The 23,066-nt window shown below is 32.2% G+C and overlaps 2 protein-coding genes across 9 annotated transcripts; both read left to right on the top strand.

Annotated features, from left to right (window-relative positions):
* Positions 1-4,312: 4,312 nt before the first annotated feature.
* LOC137808555 (DNA (cytosine-5)-methyltransferase CMT2) lies at positions 4,313-15,011 on the top strand. Of its 5 annotated transcripts, none has more exons than XR_016519330.1 (23): positions 4,313-4,766; positions 6,456-6,490; positions 6,589-7,153; positions 7,382-7,416; positions 7,526-7,628; positions 8,171-8,275; positions 8,349-8,468; positions 8,560-8,653; positions 9,978-10,120; positions 10,228-10,293; positions 10,379-10,612; positions 11,469-11,527; positions 11,612-11,678; positions 11,766-12,095; positions 12,504-12,572; positions 12,672-12,733; positions 12,970-13,057; positions 13,298-13,416; positions 13,494-13,595; positions 14,093-14,136; positions 14,215-14,284; positions 14,528-14,631; positions 14,711-15,011. XR_016519330.1 is itself a non-coding variant. In XM_068609722.2 (23 exons), exons 1-23 carry the CDS (start codon positions 4,437-4,439, stop codon positions 14,883-14,885), a joined length of 3,144 nt encoding a protein of 1,047 aa, XP_068465823.2. In that variant the 5' UTR covers positions 4,313-4,436; the 3' UTR covers positions 14,886-15,011. The 5 variants fall into 5 exon arrangements, 4 of the variants coding, with proteins under 4 accessions (XP_068465823.2, XP_090155948.1, XP_090155949.1 ...); XM_068609722.2 differs by having other exon boundaries at positions 12,647-12,733; XM_090299823.1 differs by having other exon boundaries at positions 4,399-4,766; positions 9,965-10,120; positions 12,647-12,733.
* A 2,595-nt stretch (positions 15,012-17,606) lies between these two features.
* Positions 17,607-23,037, top strand: LOC137808553 (uncharacterized). Of its 4 annotated transcripts, none has more exons than XM_068609720.2 (10): positions 17,607-17,938; positions 18,119-18,184; positions 18,559-18,739; positions 19,249-19,445; positions 19,578-19,628; positions 20,475-20,566; positions 20,757-20,821; positions 21,989-22,098; positions 22,253-22,357; positions 22,653-23,037. In XM_068609720.2, exons 1-10 carry the CDS (start codon positions 17,666-17,668, stop codon positions 22,788-22,790), a joined length of 1,278 nt encoding a protein of 425 aa, XP_068465821.2. In that variant the 5' UTR covers positions 17,607-17,665; the 3' UTR covers positions 22,791-23,037. The 4 variants fall into 4 exon arrangements, 3 of the variants coding, with proteins under 3 accessions (XP_068465821.2, XP_090155945.1, XP_090155946.1); XR_016519329.1 differs by having other exon boundaries at positions 17,620-17,938; positions 20,387-20,566; XM_090299819.1 differs by lacking the exons at positions 21,989-22,098; positions 22,253-22,357; positions 22,653-23,037 and adding an exon at positions 21,863-21,912 and having other exon boundaries at positions 17,620-17,938.
* The last annotated feature ends 29 nt before the right edge of the window (positions 23,038-23,066 follow it).

Here is a 23,066-nt window from a genome sequence, read left to right as displayed (position 1 = left end):
CTTTGATTTTGTTCTTATTGCTTAACTATTTTTTTACAAATTTTACAACTTAACATAAAGATAGATAAAAAGAGAGACATATGTTATATGTTATAAGGTTAATGATACATTCACAAATCATATTTTTTTTTACGAACACAATACAACTCTTAATACTATTATTTTAATATTTTTTCATATAATTTAATTATAAACTTATTTTTTTATATATTTATTTCAAAACTCATCACATCACATCAAAAGTTGTATTCTAAGGATTGTCAAAATATCATTTTTCTACAATATATAAAAGGATTCTCAAAATATCATTTTCTCACCTCAAATGAAGACGAGGGTAACAATACACTTTTTCTATTACACATTTCATTATTTGTTTAAATTTATTTGTGATTTCCAATCCATTTCAGTTAATAATAAAAAGTATGTTTAAGAAGTGTGTCGAACGCTAGAATTTCACTAAAAACGATGACACAGAGAGAAAATTAAAAATAAAATAAAATTGTATCATTATTTATTTTTTGGAACTCATAATTAAATGGTTTATAAAATTAACAAGATTTTAATAACTAACTACTTTATATTTTAAATTATTTTTTAATTAAATTAGTGACTAATTCAGAATCTATAGTAGTTAGTAATTAAAATCTTAATAACTAGTTAACTAGTTAATGTTAGATACCAATTTAAAAATTATTTTATAATTTTTTTTATTAATAATAAAAATTATTTTAGATACCAATAATTTAGTTTATAAAATAGTATCTAACTTAGTTAATATAATGATTAATTAGTTTTTATCTTTAAATTAGTTGATATTTAATAAAAAAATTAGTGCAACCTTAGCATTTTAGTTTAACACTCTTAAAGCCAAATCAATTTTCATAAAAGTGTAGTATGTACCACCCAAGTTGCCATCTTTCTTTGGTTTAATTATCTCATTTTAACTAGCCAAATTTATTCCATTTTAGTCACCATTTTCCATATAAAGTCTAAGATAATCTGACCAATAAAAGAATAAATACCAACAACAACAAAAATTCATGTAATAGGTTAGCATGTAAGTCTTTCAATTTTATTTTAGAAAATTTCTTCCACAAAACAAAATAACTTTACAAAATGATTAAGAATAAATTGAGAATGAGCATTTATGGTTTTCCTTTTCAGGAACACAAAAGCCAAAATGACTCTCTAGATAATCTAGGTTGCAAATGGAAGATAAGGTATAAGTTGTTAAGACATAAACAATTTATAATAAATATGATTAAAGGATAATCTAGTCTTTATGAGCCAATATAATTTTATTAAGGCAATTTGTAATTTTGATGATAAAAAATATTACTAAATTATGGTTAGTTTTATCACATCCATCTTAAATATGATAAGGAAAAACAATTTTTTTTATGAAAAAAATAAATGAATCCTCAAAAGATCATAAACTTATTAAAGAGCATAAAACAACAGGACACTATACAAGACTAGATGACATCAACAATAACACAAGAAGTAATTTTGAATTTTTAGCTTGTCTACTCTTCACCAATGTTGAGTCACAAATTCCTAAGTTAATTCCAACACAACAGATCAACTCATTATGAGTATGTACATTCAAATTAGTCTTTTACATATTATAAAGGGATTTTCAAAGGCAAAAGTTGTCCTAAGCATCGTAAACTTGAGTGTTACAAAGAAAGGTGTCAATCAATAGATAACCATACTATGCACATTAAAAATGGAAAAAAGGATTTGTGTGCAACTTCCAACGATATTTTTTCAATATGTTTATAAATAAATTTCTTTTTCGTGTATAAATGATTATTGAATTTAGCCATTCTACATGAATTAATTGCTTTGCAAACAATTGAATTTTTAAAAATTCTTAATGCAAGATCAATAGATCATATATTTGATGATATAAGAGAGAACAACATTTTTTTTTTGTAAAACCTTCATTCATAAATAATTATTGTGATGCAATCCTAGGTTGCATCTTCATTTATAGATTTATTTATTTATTTTTGATTTGAATATCTTTTATGGATGATGAACACTATTGCGAAAACATGAAAAATTGTAGAATTTTGGAAGAGATGAATATTATGACGCTGAATTTAAGTGAGCAACACTTAGATTCTAAAGTGAGATTGAACCAACACTATTAGGAGAAATCTAGAAAATTGTCTAGCAAGAAGACAACTCTAAAGAGAACTTTGAACAAGTAAAAATGTCTCAAATTGGACAACATTTCATTACTCAAATAAAAGTTAAAAATCATGTACAAGAGATGCCTATTTATAGGAGAAAGTCTATCAAAACCTCTCAAAATGAGAGTGTGACAAGTGTCACGACCTTATTGATGCAAATCCTCTTTATTGAGGAGAAGAAATGTGGAGCCTCATGTCTTCCTTGCCTACATTTCTATTTGCACCAATATTTTATTATTTTACACTTTACCTTTTTTCTATTTACATGCTTCTCTACTATGACCCAAAATACAAAGCCCTAAACTTCTTAACTACTCTATACAATTTTTACAAGGCTAAGACGAAGAAAAAACTTTACAAAAATCTCATAAAGATTTTACTGGGTCCATTGTGGCATCCTTAAATGCTATGTTTTTTCTATGTCTCCAAATTTTGCTTACTATACTTATCCATATGTAACCCCACATAGTATTTCCAATTTTAGATAATCTTAAGCTTTTGAATTGTTTAAAGTGAGATTTTGGAAGATTATGTTGGAGTGTAAGTTCACCAAACCATTTATAACAAATATTCCAAACTAGACCATGTGATGTTGAATCCAGAGAACAAGTGATTGATAATCTCTAATTCCATATTCCATAGGACACACACAATGTATTATCAAGAGTTATTCCCTTACGGTATAAATCAGCTTTTGTTGCTACTCTGTTTAATAAAACTTTTCAAACGAATACATGTGTTGATGGAAGTGCCTTTATATTCCAGATATGATCCAAAAGTGTTACTATTTTCCATGTTTTCATCATTCTCTAGCACATTGTATGCAGATTGGATCCAAAATATCTGAGATGTCTCACCTTTCCATCTCCATTCATCTTCCTTACCCATTATGGGGGTTGTGTTATTTAATTGACACATCAAACCATTTAACTAGTCTACTTCCCACAGGAACAAGTTCTTCTCCATTTATATGTCCTAAATCTAGGTATTGTTCTGCCAACTACGTGCCTCAGATATCATAGTCTCCTTATGGTTGAATAAGGTGTATAACCTAAGGAAAGTTTTTTTACTATTTATCATCACTTATCTTCCCACACTTTTATCCTTTCCCCACCCGAACAATCCATTGAATATTATCCTCAAAGCATTTTCCTCATTCCTCTATATAGCATTTACTTTTAGGTCTCCCCACCAAATCAAATCTGTTGGATTGAGTTCTAACTTCCTTAATGCTCTCCACCCCTCATACTTATATTATAGAATTTCTTTCCACAATCTCTCCCTTTCCACTCCTAGCCTTCATATCCATTTACTTAATAGAGTTAAGTTAAAGTTCTTCTATCTATCACTCCCAGACAACCATCATTCTTTGGTTTGCATTTCTTATCCCGATCTAATTATGCTATCTTTCTTCCATCGTTTTAGCCTCAAAGGAATTGTATTTGTATCTTTTTAATCGACTTCATGACTATTGTTGGCATTTTGAAAAATGACATATAAAACAATGGAAGTGATATTCTCCCTTTTCATCCCGCCAACCTATTCCTAATTTTCTGTACTATTCCATTCCATAAACTTTTTCTTCTATGGTTTTCACAATACAAACTCAGATACTTAAAAGTGATATTCATGACTCGACAATTCATGATTGAAGCAAATCTTTGTATAAATATATCGTCTACCCAAGTCATTTTCAATTAGTAAATTTAGTATAATTCACTTTTAAGCCGATGTGAGTTCAAAACATGTCAAAATAATTTTTAGCACTAATACATTTTGAACATATGCTTTGTGGCGTGAAAGCAAGAGTTTATGAAAAGTTATAATATATTTATAAAAATAGTAAATTTTATGATAAAAAGAAAAAATAACAAGTTAAATAAATAGTTGATTAAATTCAGAATTAAGATATTAAAATAATAAAAACTTCAAATTTAATTGAATAAATTAACACATTCCAGCTAAGCTAAATGAAAAAGAAAAGATCAGTACTAACAACACTTTTTTATTATTGATTTAAATTGAATAAAAATTATAACATGAATAATTTGTCTTCATTGAGTGAAAAAAAATGAGATGTATATATTTTGGTATTATTTTTTAAGTTAAGTGAGAAAGAGTTCCCACACATGTTGTGTCTCTTGTGCTTTCAATTAGATCTCAGTATAAATAGTGTCTGCTCCCTTTCCTATTTTTCAGAGAGAGTCAAATCTACATCTTCAAATCACCAAAGTCATGACATCAGCCGTTGATTCCCAATCGGATCCCCAATCCAACTCCCTCAGTCCCACACTCTCACCAAATGCACCCGATTGCGATCCTTTTCTTCCCCAAATTCACTGCAACCCCCCTCCGCCCCTGAACGACGCCGTTGAAACGCCTCTGCCGTTGCATGCAGAGAGTCTCCGCCGCTCTACCAGGCTGCACTCCGAGCCCGCCGCCGTGGAAAACGCCAATGCAGGGTCCAGAAAGCGGAAGCTGGCGACGGAGAAGGAGGAGAATTCTCTGAGACGCTCGCCGAGATTCTCAGCAGGTTCTGGATCAGGGTCGCGTCACGGCACCAAGGTGTGTCACTGTACTTCTTGCTTTGCATGCTGTCCTTTTCTTCCGCTTTTACTCTTTTTGGTAAAATCTGATATTTTAGGTCAGAATTCCGTTAAAATTAGTTTTAATCTCTTTCACTATATTTTTGGTCTTCAAATTGAATGTTTTTGGAGAATAAACTCAATTTCATTATACTTTTGGTTGTGCTCAAAACTACATTTGCACAATGATTTCATTTGCAAGTTTTAGTTTTATGTAAAAAAAAAATACTTTTTTTTATCCCAGTAATTATATAAACCTTACCAAAATGAGTTCAGAAAGAATATATATATATATATATATATATATATATATATATATATATATATATAAAGACTAAAATAAATTATAATATAGACATAAGATTAGAACAAATAATTTTTACTTATGAAGATTAGATATAAGAATTAGCAAGCTTAATTTTAATACACGGTCAACTTCGGACTCTTTAATAAAAACATATATATCTTTTATTAATAAGGATTTTACTGCATGTAATTTTAGTATATTTTTAATATTTTTAAAAAAAAAATCATTAATTTTAAGAATACTAAAAGTAAAAGGGTCTTATTTAGAATAAAGTAACTAATAAAGATAAGATATTTAAAACACATTAAAAATATTAATTTACTCTAACCTACCTCTGACAGTACCTACGGGTAGTATGAGAAATATAGACTTTTTTGGATAAAATAATTCTAAAATTTTCAAATTTTGTATTTGATTTTATTTAAAAAAAAAACATTGCTCCTTTCTCTGCGGTCTAATTTTAAAATGTATAGTTTGGATACTTAGTGATTCTTTAAGACTTTAAAAGTGTTGATAACACATTTAAAAAATGGTATATTTTAAAATTAGATGGGTGAACATTTTTTTTTAAAGAAATTAAAACTAAAATTAAAATATTTGAGATTAAAAATCATTTTATCCTATATCTATTTATTTATTGTTCATATATTCTTAGGGCCTGGGTTATGGTTAACAATGGTCTTTTATTGTATATGGAATGCAGGTTCCCCTAGACGAGAGCGAAATATTTAGACTCTAGGAGATTTAAAATATAACTTTTTAACAATAGTTATTTAATTCACGTAATTAATAACTGTTTGAAGGGATCAATTTAACATAAAAAAAGAAGAAATTATTGATCTTTTTCTTTTGTTCTTGTGGCCTAGTAATCATAAATACTATATGCAAAATTGATATATATTGAACAAGTTTGTACAAGTTCATGCATGTACAATCTAATAGTTGACATTGATTTATATTTCAATAAGTATTTACATTACAATACAAACATGGTGATCAAAATTCAACCACAGTTTTTATTTTGTGTGAAAAGCTATGCTGTAATTTTTCAATCCAACTGTTATATTGCATATGCTCTAACAGATGCGGTAAGTACGTCAAAGTTTATTCCTGGGATGTAGAGCAATGCACCAATTACCTTTGGATTTTGATATATCTATTTTTGAAGTACTGCATAATATTTATTATTTTCAAACTGTACTTGATTCTACAATTCATTCTCATTTTTGGTCTGTGTATCTTTTTTTTTCCTAGTATAATATTAACACATTGACACAATCTGCACTATTGATGAGGTGTCTTTGACTTTATTTTGAATTTCATGGCTTAAAATCCTGTTCTGTTGATTCTTGAGTTGTGCAGTGGCATGGGTCTAGGGGTCTGGAATTATCGCTGAAGTGAGTGAACATGGAAGTTGACATATCTTCACTTTCCTACATTGCTTCAATTTTCATGGTTTCAATTCCAGGCCACATAATGTTTTTTGATTTTGCAGTGTCCAAAATTTTCATGGCAAGATCTTTGGTGAGAGGCACTTGAGGCAATGCCCAAGATTAAATCCATCAAGTGAGGCATATACAGAAAAGCTTGACTTGAAACTGTCCGGTACATTGGAGCTTAGGAGATCCCCAAGATTTTCCTCTTCAAATGGAAATGAAAACATGGAAATTAATGTTTTACAAAGAAAAAGAACACCAAAAGCAGTTCACCAAAAGAAGAAAAATGAAAAAGAAGTTTCTACTTCAATTGAATTGTCTAGTTCACCAGTTGAGCAGCATTCTGAAGCTAAAACTATGTCTAGAAGATGTGGAATTGACAATACAAAACACTTGACTTGGTCTTCAGAGGCAATCACATCCCCATCCTGGACTCAAAATGGCAGAAGAACTTCTAATTCCTTTCCCTTGTCTGAGTTAGATGACGATCCACCAAGAAAGAAACATAAAACATCTTTTTCAGCTAAGGAAGGTACAGATTCAGAAAGCATTGCTGCCTTCATTGGTGATCCAATATCTGATGATGAAGCTCAGAAAAGATGGGAATGGCGATATGAATTAAAGGTTGTTGGCCTAATTTTCTTAGCATAATTTGATGCTATAAAGAACTTGTGTATGTTGTGCTCATAAAAGAGAAATATTAACCATGTTTTTGCCACTTGTAATGACGGTCTCATTTGAATTATTTTTTTACTTTTGAAGGAATGAAACAAGTTTTGTTAGTTACCATTTAATCCAAACACATTGTATTCCTCTTTATTGCTTGTCTGATTTTTCTGCTGAAGCTTGCAGGACAAAAAATGTAAAAACCAAAAGTTAAAAATAAAGTAAGTATTCATCAATTAATAATCTTATATGGTCTATTGTAGCACTCTTTCTCAGTTGTTGCGATATCTAATTTCTTATCCTTATATTTTGATTCTGTTGATTTCATAGTGAGGGTGAAGAAGATGAGATTATTGCAAATGTCAAATGCCATTATGCACAAGCTGAAGTTGGAAATTGCACTTTTAGTCTTGGTGATTGTGCATTTATAAAAGTAAGTTTAGTTTTAAAGAAGACAGATTTTTCTTCTGTTCTTTTTCTTATCCAGAAGTTTGGATAGTTTACATGTGTAAAATTAATTAGTAGCTCAACCAGAATAACCTTTTTATCAGTACTCCTTTTGCATTTTCATATTTTTTCACTACATTGCATGTCCACCATTACACTGACAATTTATTCAAGGTTATATATGTGGCCTAATTCTTTATTTCTTCTGCAATTTTTTCTTTTGATGTATCTTATCTACATTAATATTCCAATATATTTACTACTTTTTTCTTTTTAGTTGGGAGATAATTCTGGTTGAAAGCTTTGGTAACTACTGCTATATGTTCAAATTCATCAACCTTATTAACATAGATGTAATGAGGGTCCTTTTTAACATGCATGTGAATATTACTAATTATATTAATCTTTCTAATGTGCATGTGAGTATGTGAGTAACATAATAGGTGGATGTTAGTGACCTCTATGAACTTTAAAATCTCATGTCAACATAATGAGAGTAATTTATTCTCACCTTTTATAACCTTTTAGGGTGAAGGAGAAGAAAAACATGTTGGAAAGATTATTGAATTTTTCCAAACAACTGATGGACAAAGTTATTTCCGAGTCCAATGGTTCTACAGAATTCAAGATACAGTGAGTACTGAGTATGTCATGTTTATCTAATAATGTCAAAGGATATGTCTTTGTAACTTCCAATGATTTTCAGGTTGTTCAAGATGAAGGTGGTTTCCATGACAAGAGGCGTGTATTTTATTCATCAATAATGAATGATAACTTGATAGATTGTATAGTAGGAAAAGCTAATGTAACACAAATAACACCCAGGGTATGACATCTTGGTCAGACTCTTTCTTAATTGGTTTCTACATCTCTCTCTATATATATATCCTAAACAATATTATGTGTGTGACTTGCAGGTTGGTCTGAAGTTGGCTTCAATTTCACCATCTGACTTGTATTATGACATGGAGTATTGTGTGGATTACTCTACATTCCGCAACATACCAACAGGTGTGTCATTAAGGACAACTAGATGCTTTTGGTCATCAGTTTCTATATGTTAGTTTTTGTGAAGATGGGAAAGCCTATTAAAGATTTGTAACTGTTATCATGCATAAAATATTAATTACTAGAATTAAAAAATAGAAGATAAGAAAAATAATATCTTAATGGATAAAAAAGTAATGTTTACCTTCATATTAATAGGCACAAAACTAATTTTACTAGTCAATATAAAAGTATACCATTCTTTCTTTAAATCCAAAGAGATAATGCTTATACTATCTCAAAAGCCAGAAGATAAATTAGTTGCTAAAAACACCTTAAAAATGAAAGTACATTATAGAGCAAAAATTTGGAGTCCGAGAGAGGGAGTCCACCAATGTGGGACTTCAACTCTGAAGTAAAATCTATCTATTCCCTTATTGATATTATGGTGTTTTAGAAATACAAGTAGATAATGAAGAGAAAATACTTAATATTTTCTTGTATACGATTATAGTTTACACTAAGATGTGAAATGTTAACAAAGCTTAAAATACTCATCCTCATTTATACTAATAATCTTAATGAGGAAACAAATTACAAAATATTAGAAAATATGATGTTTGAGATCCCACATTGCTAGAGATATGATCAAATTATAATATATATAGTTGGATGAAAGGTTTTGTAAGGTTGAGTTAAGCTTAAATTTCACTACTTTAATATGGTATTAGGGTCATCAAGAGCCTATTTTCTACTGGTTTGGGGAGGTTGAGTTAGTCTTAAATTCTACTACCTTAATACATGACAAGTAAGAAATAATCCTAAGATTTAATTTCTACTATACTCTAAATTATTTGAAGTTATAATATTGATACTATGAGATGCTTCAATTCAAACACTTGCCCTTGTAAAGTGACTAAGCTTCCTATATACAAGCCCTTTTAAAATATAAAGTGGGTTCTACCAAGTGTGTATGAGGTGACTAATAGTTCTCCATTGGTGAGTATTAGTTGAGTGAATTTTGTTTCTCACATTTTACCAATCACGTGTCCACAACAGAGCCTGGAGAGTGGATGAAAGAGGCCTGCAGTGAAGTCTAGATTCTCATGATATTAATGAATGTTGACAGTGTTAACATGTACATATATTTCAACACCCCATGTCTTATCAATACTTTTTCTAAGTTTCATTTGTTCTTATGTGATCAACATTAACATTCATTGCTTTCACGAGTCTTCTAATATATGTTCTGTTCTTTTAGGATACTAAGAATCTATATATTGCCTTTGATCATCCCTTAAGACTAATGAGTTATCACCACCTTCTGTTCTTGAGAGTCTCTCAACAGATGCCTCTGCAGTGACAGAGAGTCTACCCTCTACTGAGCTGTGCAAGAAAGAATTATCATTACTAGATCTCTATTCTGGGTGTGGTGGCATGTCAACTGGACTGTGCTTAGGTGCCAAAACTGCATCAGTTAACCTTGTCACGGTATTATAAATGAAATGTTTCTCTGTGATGAAATTCTTCCTATTTATGGATTTCATCAAGTATCATCTATGATACACTTATCTTGCTTTGATTGCTGTTTTTCTCAGAGATGGGCTGTTGATAGTGACAGGTCAGCCAGTGAAAGCTTGAAACTAAACCATCCGGAAACACATGTGAGTGCTGACAATCGTCTGCTACCACAAAGATATTTGATAGTAACCGTTAACAGCAGAGATAATGTATTCCTTCACTGTATAGGTGCGAAATGAATCTGCTGAGGACTTTCTGGAATTATTAAAGGAGTGGGAAAAACTATGCAAACGGTATAACACCAATGTTGTAGAAAGAAAACTTCCATGTCGATCCAATTATTCAGGAGCAAAGGAACAAGAAGTTCATGATAATTCTGCTACTGAATTTGAAGTTTCCAAGTTAGTTGATATTTGCTTTGGTGATCCCAATGAAACAGGCAATCGTGGTCTATATTTGAAGGTAATAAATCCAATGTCAAACTTTTGGGTATTTAGTTTTTGTCTCATTAAACCTTATTTTTCATGAAGTCATGTTTATACGTATTTGCTTACTTCCTGCTAGATAGTGATAGTCATGAGACCATCAAACTAATACTAACAATTTTGTCAAATTCAATTGTATAAGCTAATTACATATTCTCTAATAGAAAAATATGAGTGTTGTGGATCTAAAAGGGCACGCAGGCTTGTGGGGACTATTTACCGTAAATTGAAAAATGTCTTCACTGTCCATGGATTGTGTGTTTAAATGAGCTTAGGCAAGCTGTTTCTAAATGATATGGTCAGCAGCACTCAGACTGAACATAGCCTCCACGCTTAGCTTGATAACAAACCTTACACGAACCATACCACTAAAACTCCTGTAGTAGTTGGAGAGACCAAGACCTTATAAAGCCCCACTAGAATTCCACATTTAAGATGTGGGACTCAAGTATCCTACCTTGTAATTGGATCCTAACATAGTTCAAGCTTGAAACTTCTAAGCGTTAAGCCGTATATGATTGCAGGATCTTTTGCATAAGGTGATTTCTTAGTGAAAAGTTGTATAAATGTTAGTGAAAATTATAGCATGGGTTTTCGATACATTACTTGAGTTTTTTACCATGTTATATTTTACCTTATTTTACCCTACTGAATCTCGAATAGCATATTTGGGTTACTGTTCTAGAGAGGTAAACCTATGTTGGAGGAAGGAGAATTCGTTACTTTAGGGTTCAAAGTAATTTTGGGTGGATTCCTATGGTTATTCAAACACAGACTAAAAATGCCTTTGTTCATAAATTGATGATGTTTGCATTCTCATGGTTGTTTTATAGGTGCATTGGAAGGGTTGCAGTACAAGAGAAGACACTTGGGAACCAATTAAAAGCTTAGGGTATGTATTTCTCTATTCTTTTCAATTTGGTGGATGATATTAAACAATCTGGGTGCATCAGTACTTATTTGTTTATTCTTGTAGTAAGTGTAAGGAAAGCATACAGGATTTTGTGAGAAAAGGGATGAAATCAAAAGTCTTGCCTCTTCCTGTAAGTTGTATTATTTATACTGTAGATAGGGCAAAATCTCGATGGATTATGCATTTTAAATAGAGTTGTTGCTTAAAATTATTTCAGGGAGAAATTGACGTTATTTGTGGGGGTCCTCCTTGTCAAGGAATTAGTGGATATAATCGCTTTAGAAACTCAGAGTCACCATTGGATGATGAAAGGAATCGTCAGATTGTGATTTTCATGGACATGGTGAAATTTTTGAAGCCTAGGTATGTTTTAATGGAGAATGTGGTTGACATATTGAGATTTGACAAGGGTTCACTTGGAAGATATGCATTAAGTCGTTTAGTGCATATGAAATACCAAGCAAGAATGGGGATCATTGCTGCTGGTTGTTATGGTCTTCCACAATTTCGGTTGCGGGTTTTCTTGTGGGGTGCTCATCCTAGTGAGGTCAGTTTTAAAGTTTGGTGCTAGATAAAGTTGACAAATGTACAATTGAATACAGGCATCTCTCCCTCTATCTTAATATCTATTTGGAAGAACATGCTTATGTTAATCCACCCAAATTTACCAGAAAGCGTGTCTCTCTTCATCAATGTCTTCAACAGCTTGCCATAATCATTGACATATATATGTAACATTCATTATTAAACCACAATGACAATGGTCTATGAGAATCTAACTATTCATAAAGATCTAATTCCATTATAATGGTTCCATTTTGGGTTGTGAGACAAAATCACTCTCTTTGAAACTACATTTAATGCAGTTCCCAAAGAGGCCACCACTAAAGCCAGTTAGGGATGAATGCAGTTAAGGACACTTTTAATAACAAAATTACTATTTACTATTTTGCAGGTTATACCCCAATTTCCACTGCCAACGCATGATGTTATCGTTAGATACTGGCCTCCGCCAGAGTTTGAGGTATTGATCCTCATGCGTAATTGTGTAATTCTATTTGTCTTGTATATTTTTCACTAGTTTTGGATTACATGCAGCGCAATGTTGTTGCTTATGATGAAGACCAACCTCGTGAATTAGAGAAAGCTACTGTTATTCAAGATGCAATCTCTGATCTTCCTGCTGTACTGTTCTTCATTCTTTTGCTTCTCTTTTTTTTGTTTGGATTGCTTCTCTAAAGTGAGTTTTGTTTCGTAACTGTAAAAGTAAGAAAGAGTAGCCTTCATTTATTAAGTGCTTGCGACGTTAACTCACTAAGATTGCAAGGAGGATAAACCCTTTTCTCACTTTAAGCACTTTAGATGAGCATTTCTTTATGTTTAACAGTGTTCCGCATGACCAAAGTAGTTAAATATTATAGGTCAAAAACTCGGAAACTCGTGAAGAAATGCCATATCGCAGTCCTCCAGAAACGGAATTTCAAAGATATATACGGTCAACTAAGTATGGTAATAGCGCCTTCCTTTGAGTACATAATTTGTGACGAGTCATAAAATCTATTTTTTCCAGATTCAAGATATTAAGTTTAGTTGTTTTGAGTTCTTCACAAGCACTAGTATTATTCTGTTTTAGTTGTAGCCATTTTATATTTGTTTTCCTTTTTAATTCTTCACTTATGCATTTTGGCAAATAGATCTGTGGACCAAACATCAGCTAAATCTTTTGTTTCCTTACTGTTCATTGAGTAGAGATGACTGGGTCAAAATCAAATGAAACAAAAGAGAAAAGGCCCTTACTGTATGATCACCGTCCCCACACTTTGTCTGAAGATGACCACCAACGTGTTTCTCAAATTCCAAAACGCAAGGTTGTAGTCTAGATTAAGTTCATGTCTTACACCTTTGATCCGTTCCTTGTTCACCCTTACATTTGATACGACTGTAGGGTGCAAATTTCCGTGATCTGCCTGGTGTAATTGTAGGAGCTGACAATGTGGTAAGACGACATCCGACAGAGAATCCGATGCTGCCATCTGGAAAGCCATTGGTGAGTCTTCATGTTTGTCACTGGAAAGAGGTTTATATCCATTTTCATTTATTTTATATGCATGCATCTGTTGCTATATGATTATTGAAACAACTCCTGATTAAAGGCATTTTGTAAAAAATAACAACAACAATGATAATATGAGATATTCAAGATTGATTCTTATAATAAGGACCAAACAAAATCTCGATTTTGGTTCTGGTACATAACTGTATTGGATCTTCAATATTGGCTATACCCGTTTTAAATTTAATGCTTTTGTTAGGAAGTTTGAGAAAATGTATGAAGAGATCTATAGCATCCAAGATTTCATGATATTGTTCCGATCTGTGTAAGCATTTGTTAAGAAAAAGAATGTTGTTGGATGTTTCTGGTTTCTTCAAGAAGTTGAAGTTAAAAGGGTTTTGAATGGCAGGTTATCTGTTTAGCTTTCTTAATTCATTTCTAGAATAGCATGAAGCCAAATTAATCTTACCTACTATTCTGTGTGGTCTCAGATCCCAGATTATTGCTTCACTTTTGAGCAAGGGAAGTCAAAGAGGTGATTTTTTCAATAAAGTAGTAATCTTGCTTTGCTACATTTGCATGACTTCTAATCTGTATTTTCTCATACATGCAGGCCATTTGCACGGTTGTGGTGGGATGAGAATCTTCCCACTGCACTCACCTTCCCAAGTTGTCACAACCAGGTCTTACCCGAGTCTATGATTTGTTAAAGAAATGACAAATGATGCTTTGACAATCCTGAAAGTTTATACAATTGTGATGAGTTTAGATATAAATATATACATAATAAAGAATAAATTTATAATTAAATGATATAAAAAATATTAAAATAATAGTATTAAAGATTGTAACATTGTTATATAAAAAATGTGGGTTATCAATGTATCATCACAAAATTGATTTCTTATATATTGAAAATCTTGCAGGTTGTACTACATCCGGAGCAGGATCGAGTGCTCACTATACGAGAATTTGCCAGACTGCAAGGATTTCCTGATTATTATAGATTCCATGGGACTGCGAAAAAGAGGTACAAAACCTTTGTTTACTATGTGTGTAGTTTGAGTTAATTGTGTGTATTATTTTTCTTATGACATTATAATTTGTAGGTACTGTCAAATTGGAAATGCAGTTGCGGTTTCTGTTTCAAGAGCTTTAGGTTACACCTTAGGACTTGCTTGTAGAAAGCTGAGTGGAAATGAGCCACTTGTAGCCCTCCCTCCTAAGTTTTCTCACTCTCATTATCTTCACTTGTCTGACAATGAACCTGCCAACACTCACTAGCACTCATCCTATTATTTTCCATTCATTTCATTTGAACTTGTTGCTCAGGAATTCTCCTTCCTATACCCTCTTCAACTACTGCACTTAACTTGAATTCACAATTTCACTTATTTCCTTTTCTCTTTAGCTTTGGCTAACTAGTAACTGCTTTCAACATTTAATTTGAGAGATCATCTTGAAAACTGCTTTCATTCGTTGGACCATGTTTGGTTTCAAGTTTCACAGATACCGTCAATTTTTTGGTGGTGACAAAAGGCTATAATGTTTTCTTCAAGGGAATAAAGAGTTATAGTAAGCACTTCAAAAAATCATGTGTGTGTTTACTAACATTCACTTGAATGTTCATCAAATTGATTAGATTAACTTTTGTCATAGAATTCTTTAGGTTGGACTTTTCTATTGCTTCATTAATGGAGTTTATTGAAAACAAACAATTTATAATAAGTATATGAACCAATCCAATCTAAGTCCTTTTAGACTTCAGATCAAATGGATCAAACCTTAGATCACTATTTTTTGAACTTGACCATTTAAATTAACTCATCGACACAAACCTATTTTGTATGTTTTATTTTAATGTATATTATTCCATCATATCTCTTTTCTAACTCCCACTACAATCTCTCTTTTCATTGTGTATCACTATTAAAGACATTCTAGTGATGTCATTATTTTTCCTTTCTTATTTGATTGGTAGGTGACATTTTTACACCCACCAAATACAATACATGTAGTTGACAGCTCGAATAATAATATTTTAATTATATTTATGTTATTTTTTAACTTTAAATCTTAATATACATTGTTAGAATGTATTGTGTTACCTATCATCGTTCTTTGTTGCTTTAAATAACGCGTCCACTAATACAAAATAACATCACATTTGCACCTTTGACAACCATGACACATGTAGTGTGCACTAGACCTTGATGTCATTAGACAAGCACACTAGACCTCTGTAGTGTCACAATCTCATTTATTCACCAAACCTATTTTGATTTTGTAACAACTAACGATAATACAACCTTTTGAATATTATGACTTTTTGAATAACGTGACATAATTAAAAAGTTCATATAATCATTCCCCTTTCACTATTCCTTTAAGGCTGATTCTTCCTACACCCAATCAAATTGGACCTACACCCAATTATATTTGTGAAAGTACCGAATTATCCTTAATGAAAATGAAATTAGGGTTTAGTGATTTCTGCACCCAAGTTTGTTTCTACCATTCTCCCACCCAACACCATATCTTGCACGAGCGTTCGCATCTTCACACCTTGGTTGACATTTCTCTGACAATGTAGTGTTGAATGGAAGGACCCCTTGAACAAAGATGATGTCAGGAATGCGAAGGTCGTCCATTGTTGCACGAAGGTTTGAGGGCATCATCTGCATCAGCGCACCCTACAAGCATTTTCAAAATAAACATGACAAAGGTACAATTGGGTTTTAGAATGTTCGTCGGGTGACAATCCCAATTGATTGGGTGTAGGAAGAGATTGCCTTCCTTTAACATGTAGAGACAACATAATCCAAATCCAACAATGATGAAATTGTTACCAGAGAGTGTGAAAAATTTGTTGGGGGTAGTTATACTTGTCAATTTGGCCTAACTCATAGGGTTTGACCCTGCCTTCGACTAAGGCCAAAAAAGTCCACAAAAAACTTATAAGGCTAAAATGCCAATAAAAGCTTGATGGGTTAGAGTCAATCCATGGACTATTTTTTAAATTGAACGGTCTTATTTAAAAATGAAAATGAAAAATATTATTTAGAAAATTTTATACACATGAAAAATATTTACTCAATTCAAATCCAAATCTAGTATGCACAAAGTCAGGTTAAATTTAAGTTAAGTTGGGATGATACCATGTCAAGTTGGTTTAGATGGGTCCAAGTCAATTCCGATTAAACCGAAACAAACAGATTCAAGTCAGACCGAGTTAAGCTTGACATAAATTGTATTCAAGTCAGACCGAATTAAGCTTGACATAAATTGTATTGTGTCAAACTCAACATGGATTAGGACAAATTATGTTGGATTAAGTCTAGGTAAGATCAAGTCTAGTTTTGGGTAAGTCAGGTTAAGGTTCAAATATATTAAATTGATAATTTTTTTAAAATGTATTTAAATTAATTAATTAAGTATATATACTCCAAACTATTCTTAATAATGTTTTGAAATATCTTAAAATATTTTTTTTTATTAGGAATGAGATGAATTTGTAAGATTTCCATGCATCATTTTAAGTTAAAACATGAAAAAGAAAGAAAACTATTTACTCATCTAATTGATAATAAAGAGAGAATGCAGACACACAACCTTTATCTTAAACACCAACTTTAGATTTAAACACTAATGAGAAATGAGGAAGATGTTAATAACCAAGAGTGTCAATTGTTGGGTAACTTGTTACTAAACCATCTCCTTTCAAATATTAAAAGATTGAATGAGAAAGAATCAATAGATATTGATTTAGAATTATCTTTTTAATCAATAAGATAAAATGAAAATCCATAAAAGAAAATATAAGATTATTTAGATTAGTGAAAAAGTGTTCAAACAACTAAAAAACAAATGAAAAATTTGTAAATGGAAGTGATTAATTTAAATGACTAGAAATAAATTAATAATTATTTTACAATTACATTACAAAAAATCATTCTCATACATTCCTTTAAATGTAGTTTAATTTATTTTTTATAAACAATAAGTGCATAATCAAGCATATATTATCCAAACCCTGGTTAGGGTTTAAGCACTTCCCGGCAAAAATGGCGGCAAGGTTCATCATTCTCCGAAGAACCTCCCTTTTCCGACATCATGAATCTCCTCTTCAACACTCTCTCTCTGCATTTCCATTCATCAGAACCCTCCATTCCCTCGTTTCTCCACACTCTAACACTACTAAATTTCGTTATCCTTATTCTGGAACCTTCCGAGGCATGGTCTCCGCTCCAGACCCTAATCTCCACGAAGCTCCTTCTCTCGCCCTCGATAATCGCCTTCCCGCTACAGTCATAACTGGTTTTCTGGGCTCTGGAAAGGTCTCCCTTTCCCCTCATTTTATTTTCCTCTGTAGAAAAAAGAAAACGGTTTGCAATGAGAAAACCATAAAATTAACACACAAAAAACTTGAAAAGGACTTCATCTCATTATGTGTTTTTTTTTTTCATTTTGAGTTTTAACCAATTGAACAGTTTATAACTTAGTTTTGGGCAATGCAGACTACTCTCCTTAATCATATTCTCACATCTCAACATGGTAAACGGATAGCGGTAATTGAAAATGAGGTATTGAGTTCTACCCTGCCTGTCTTTGTATCAAGTTCTGTGTACTTGGATGATGGCCTTGTCGAGTTTAATTGAAAATACTTAATTTCTGCAAGTCCACTTATTTTGAATTAGGAGTGATGTTTTTGCTAACTATGGTAGATGTTTTGGACCATATATAACTCATGGCATTGCATAGATAGTTTTTTTTCTAATGATGATGACTATAGCTGAATTAGTCACACTAGCAATTGTGCTTGTTGAAAAGATTATTTGGCGTGTTATTTATTTGAAGTTGGAGCAATTGTGAAGTGCGTGGAGTGTTTTAGAGGATTTGCCCTTTTGATTTTAAGCTTACTGTTATTTTTGAATTTGACTCGTTGGTGTAAATGCAGTTTGGTGAGGTTGATATTGATGGGTCATTGGTTGCTAGTCATTCTTCTGCGAGTGAAGAGATTATCATGGTTAACAATGGCTGCCTCTGCTGCACTGTACGGGGAGATCTTGTTAAAATGCTGTTGGAGCTGGTTACGAAAAAACGAGACAAGTTTGATCATATTGTTATCGAAACAACAGGTTTGTAAATTGCTCTGCTCATGTAGTTAAAGGAACTTAAACAGTAGAATTGAGATGTTGGAGGTTGGATTTTATTGCAAGTTGAAACTAAAATGTCCAAATTGTCAAGTAGCATTATTGCTTGTGGCCGCCTGAAATTCTTTTGGGATTTTTGGATCTTATGTGAAGAGAAAGTGAAATATATTAGTATTTTAGTGAAAGGGATTTTATAAAGAACAGTTTGTAGAACCACTATTAGTTCTGCTCATTGTTATCCTTATTTTAATGTTTCAATTTTGGAGAACCATAATGAGTTTTCATTACTTCCTTATCTTAATGCAGCAATTTTACTTGTGATCTTCTGAAACTTAGAATTCTTTTAGGGATTTTCCTTCGTATTTCTCAATTTGTTTGGAAGCCCTAGGGTGTAATGATAAAATGTATGTTCTGTTGTTAGCTTCATCCGTTAGGTGTATGAAACAATTCAATAGAAAGTTTATTTTAGTGTTTCAAGTTTAAACTTTTTTCAGGTCTTGCAAAGCCTGGTCCTGTTATTGAAACATTTTGCAGTGATGAACTGGTCTCACAGCATGTGAAACTGGATGGAGTTGTGACTTTGGTTGACTGCAAGCATGCCATGAAACATTTAAATGAAGTGAAACCAAGATTTGTGGTTAATGAGGCAGTAGAACAAGTTGCATATGCTGATCGTATTATTTTGAACAAGGTAACCTTCTGCCCTTAAGATTCTATGGTAGTATTTATGTGTTCTTTTCTACTTCCCTTTGTTCCAATATTGACTTCTAAGATATTTGTTACCGTGTTTCTAGATTCTGATTGTTTTTAATTGCTTTTGCAGATAGATTTGGTTACTGAATCCGAGTTAAATATATTGACTAAGAAAATTAAGGTGCGTTGTGTTACTTGTGGATCCTCTACACATTTTATTCCTTAATTGATCTAGGATGGTAGAAAAATTCTATTTAGCAAGTAAAAAAGATGATGTGTATTTGCGTTACACTAGGATCATGAAATGATGTATCATGTATGTACATGACTTGTACAAATTTCATACAAAGCTCAACATGTCCTTGGTGACTTCATATTTTATAATTAGATTTATATATTTAGGGGTGTATGGATGGGGATAAAACAGTCCAAAAGTTTTAAACTATTGATTTGCCTCTTTCACTCACTCACGCTCTCTGTCCCCTTCACTTTGCACACCACAAGATTAATTTCTTCTTTGGGTTTATCAAGGTAACTGATACTTGTTGTTGATTCTTCATCCCATCTTTCTTTGTTTGGTGTCACAACCTCATTCTCTCTTAGTGATTCAAAGAATTCTAGGGTTTGCATATAAATTTGAACTTGAATCTCTTTGAATAGACTGGATGCAAATGAATTGGAAGGAAACTTTTGACTGAATTGAATTGGTGCACAAATGAAACATAAATGGATTAAACAAGCTATTTCAACTCAAGTTTAACTTGTGATAAATATGTGATAACTTTTACAATAGGAGAGAAATTCAATTATTTTTTATGAAAGGGATCAGATTGATGTCCTTTGATTTTCTTTTATATGTTTTTTGATGGATCAAATAGTTATGAATAAATGAATCAGATTGTTGTTCTTTGATTTTTGTTTATATGTTTTTTTCATCAGCTTCTATTGCATTGTGTATGGATATACTTCGCTTCCCAAGAAATAGTGCTTATGGAAGTAGTTCTTCATTTTTGTGAATTGTTGCTAGCACATCAATGGAATGGCACAAATTACGCAAGCTAAATTTGGATCTGTTGACATAGACTTCGTTCTTGGTGTGGGAGGATATGATCTTGAGAGGTAAGAGGTGTTCAATTTGTTGTGTCTTCTAACATATTGCTACCTTGATTTATATTTTAAGTCCCATTATAGTACTTGATGCATATTTATAATATGGCTTTGAGTATAATAAATCACGATGCATATTTATAAATGTAGTGTATTTTCTACAAAATTATCTATTTTTCAATCGAACACATTTTTACTGCAGAATTGAATCTGAGGTACCTGGAGAATGTCCATCTTCTTCAAGCCATCGGGATGATTCTGGACATGGTAATTTTTCTAAACTCTTTTCCCACTTTTTTCATTATGTTTTCAACTGTGCTGTTAGCGCAAGCTGCGTAAAATTGGTCAATGATATTTCAAATGGAAAACAGAGGGTGTTGCTGGACAATGTAGAATTGATTGAATACCTTCTCTTTTTGAAATACTAATATAGAAGTACTACATAGTGAAGTGGATGTCTCCCAATTAGAAAGTCTAGCTTGTATATTTGGCGCATTTTATTTAGGACAACAACTCCTTGCCTGAGTACTCTCCCGATAAACCTAGAAAACTTCTCTATGACAGAGTGTTCCTCCATATCAACCATGTAATCATCTAAACAAAGGAAATATCGATCATATAATTATCAAAGCATCTCAAATATTTTCACCAAGGGACCATATGTCCAACATAGCCAAATATCTTAGTAAGTTATTCCTAATTGCCTGTTCCAAAATGAAATAAGGTAATCCAAAATAAAATAAAACCCTTAAATACATAGCAATATATAAGCCAAATTGTAAACCCTATATATGCAATTAGAAGCCCTAAACAACAAAATTGGTAACACAATCGACATTGTTCCCCCTAGACTAGAAGGACTTTCTGAAGATTCAAAATGACTGAAACATATACTGGGGCAAAAGTCCAGCAAACGAAAATAATCTTCTAGGTCTATTATAGTGTCCAAAGTAGGATGTTTCCTCCACTTACAAAGTAATGGTGAAAAATTATAGCTTAGAGTTTTCATATTCATGAGAACGTCTAAATCTCATTTGATGACTGTGTTAATGGGAAGCGAGTCCTTGAGAAGATGTGACGCCTGTAGAAAGCATTAGAACTCTAGTATGCTACCGTTTAAATAAGAGGAGGGTGAAGGACCTTGATTCTCCATATAACCAGGTAAAGAGACACCTGTTTAGCATATTATAGTCTGACATTAAAACTGTGCTAAAAAATGCACTGCATCCATAAGTTTATTAATTACTACTCAAAGCAAGGATATGCCTATTTTGTCACTGGACTCCCCTGCCCCGTGTCCAATCCTAGGTGGAATTCATATATGACAACAACAAAGGCTGCACAACTTGTTTGATAAAATAGGTTTCCAGAGTATTTTTATGCGTTTGTTCTGTTGTGGTGCTGCGTGACTTGATCTTTCCAATATATCCACAGAACACGAAGGACATCATCATCACCATCACCATCACCATCATGACCATGTGCATGATTCTTCTGTCTCCAGTGTCAGTATAGTTGCAGAGGGAACTCTTGATCTTGATGAGGTAATTGTTGCTCTTTTTCTTTTTAACCCTTCATAAAATAGTCTAAAATCACTGAGTTGCTTTGAGTGCATTTGACATGCTTCAACCTTTGCATCTTTGGTGCTTTTGTTAATGGCTGAACTTTTCCTCACTTTCCTTTTATACGATGGTCTAGGTTGACGATTGGCTTGAGAGAGTGATTGAAGAAAATGGAGAGGACCTATACAGAATGAAAGGTGTGTTGTCAGTGGATGGTTCTGATCAGAGATATGTGTTTCAGGTTCTCTCAATTTACCTATCTACAGTTTTTTTAAAGATATGTTTGGGAGGGAGGGTATATTTTTTTATTTCTAATCAATTCTTTTATTGGATAAATTTTAAAATAAACAAAATGGTAGATTAACATAAATTTAAATGTGTAAATATTTTGTTTATTGTTATAAATAAATGTTATATAATTCTCCTAATTTAAGAAAAATATGTCTACCCTCCTTTTCCGTGCCTTTCAAAACTCAATTACTACAACATTCCCAGGTGCGTAGGTCCTCTTACCCCATTTTCCCTAATACTTTCAGGGGGTGCATTCTATGTTGGATGGCTGTCCAGGAAAAACATGGGAACCTAACGAGAAGAGGACAAACAAGCTCGTTTTCATTGGAAGGAATTTGGATGAAACCACCCTTAGAAAAGGCTTTAGAGGTTGTATAATATAGCATTAGCAGCAGCAGGTTCTGAAGCAGAAGCAGCAGCTGCAGCCTTGGTTTTAGAATTTCCAACTAGTACATGGTAGCACTATCATAGAATCTGAACTTATTTTGTAGTATGAATATGCTCACTCTGCTCAAATTTCATTTTAATGTATTGTCAGAAGCAACATAGTTATAAGTATAAAAATTACGAGTGATACCTGATGTAAGAGGAGTAAGATGACTTGTTGAAAAAAATTATAGGTTTTAATAATCTCGTTTAAGAGTTAAATTTATTTTTTA

Source organism: Phaseolus vulgaris, chromosome 3 (genome assembly GCF_051622355.1).
Source record: "Phaseolus vulgaris cultivar YP4 chromosome 3, ASM5162235v1, whole genome shotgun sequence".
Lineage (NCBI taxonomy): Eukaryota > Viridiplantae > Streptophyta > Magnoliopsida > Fabales > Fabaceae > Phaseolus > Phaseolus vulgaris.
This window is presented reverse-complemented; position numbering and strand designations above follow the sequence as displayed.

Coding starts and splice junctions, on each gene's coding strand:
- LOC137808553 (XM_068609720.2), top strand. CDS start 17,666: ATGGCGGCAAGGTTCATCATTCTCCGAAGAACCTCCCTTTTCCGACAT. Junction 19,446..19,577: donor ATCGTATTATTTTGAACAAG/GTAACCTTCTGC, acceptor TTGCTTTTGCAG/ATAGATTTGGTTACTGAATC. Junction 20,567..20,756: donor GGAGGATATGATCTTGAGAG/GTAAGAGGTGTT, acceptor TTTTTACTGCAG/AATTGAATCTGAGGTACCTG.
- LOC137808555 (XM_068609722.2), top strand. CDS start 4,437: ATGACATCAGCCGTTGATTCCCAATCGGATCCCCAATCCAACTCCCTC. Junction 7,154..7,381: donor AATGGCGATATGAATTAAAG/GTTGTTGGCCTA, acceptor TGAAGCTTGCAG/GACAAAAAATGTAAAAACCA. Junction 10,121..10,227: donor CATCAGTTAACCTTGTCACG/GTATTATAAATG, acceptor TGTTTTTCTCAG/AGATGGGCTGTTGATAGTGA.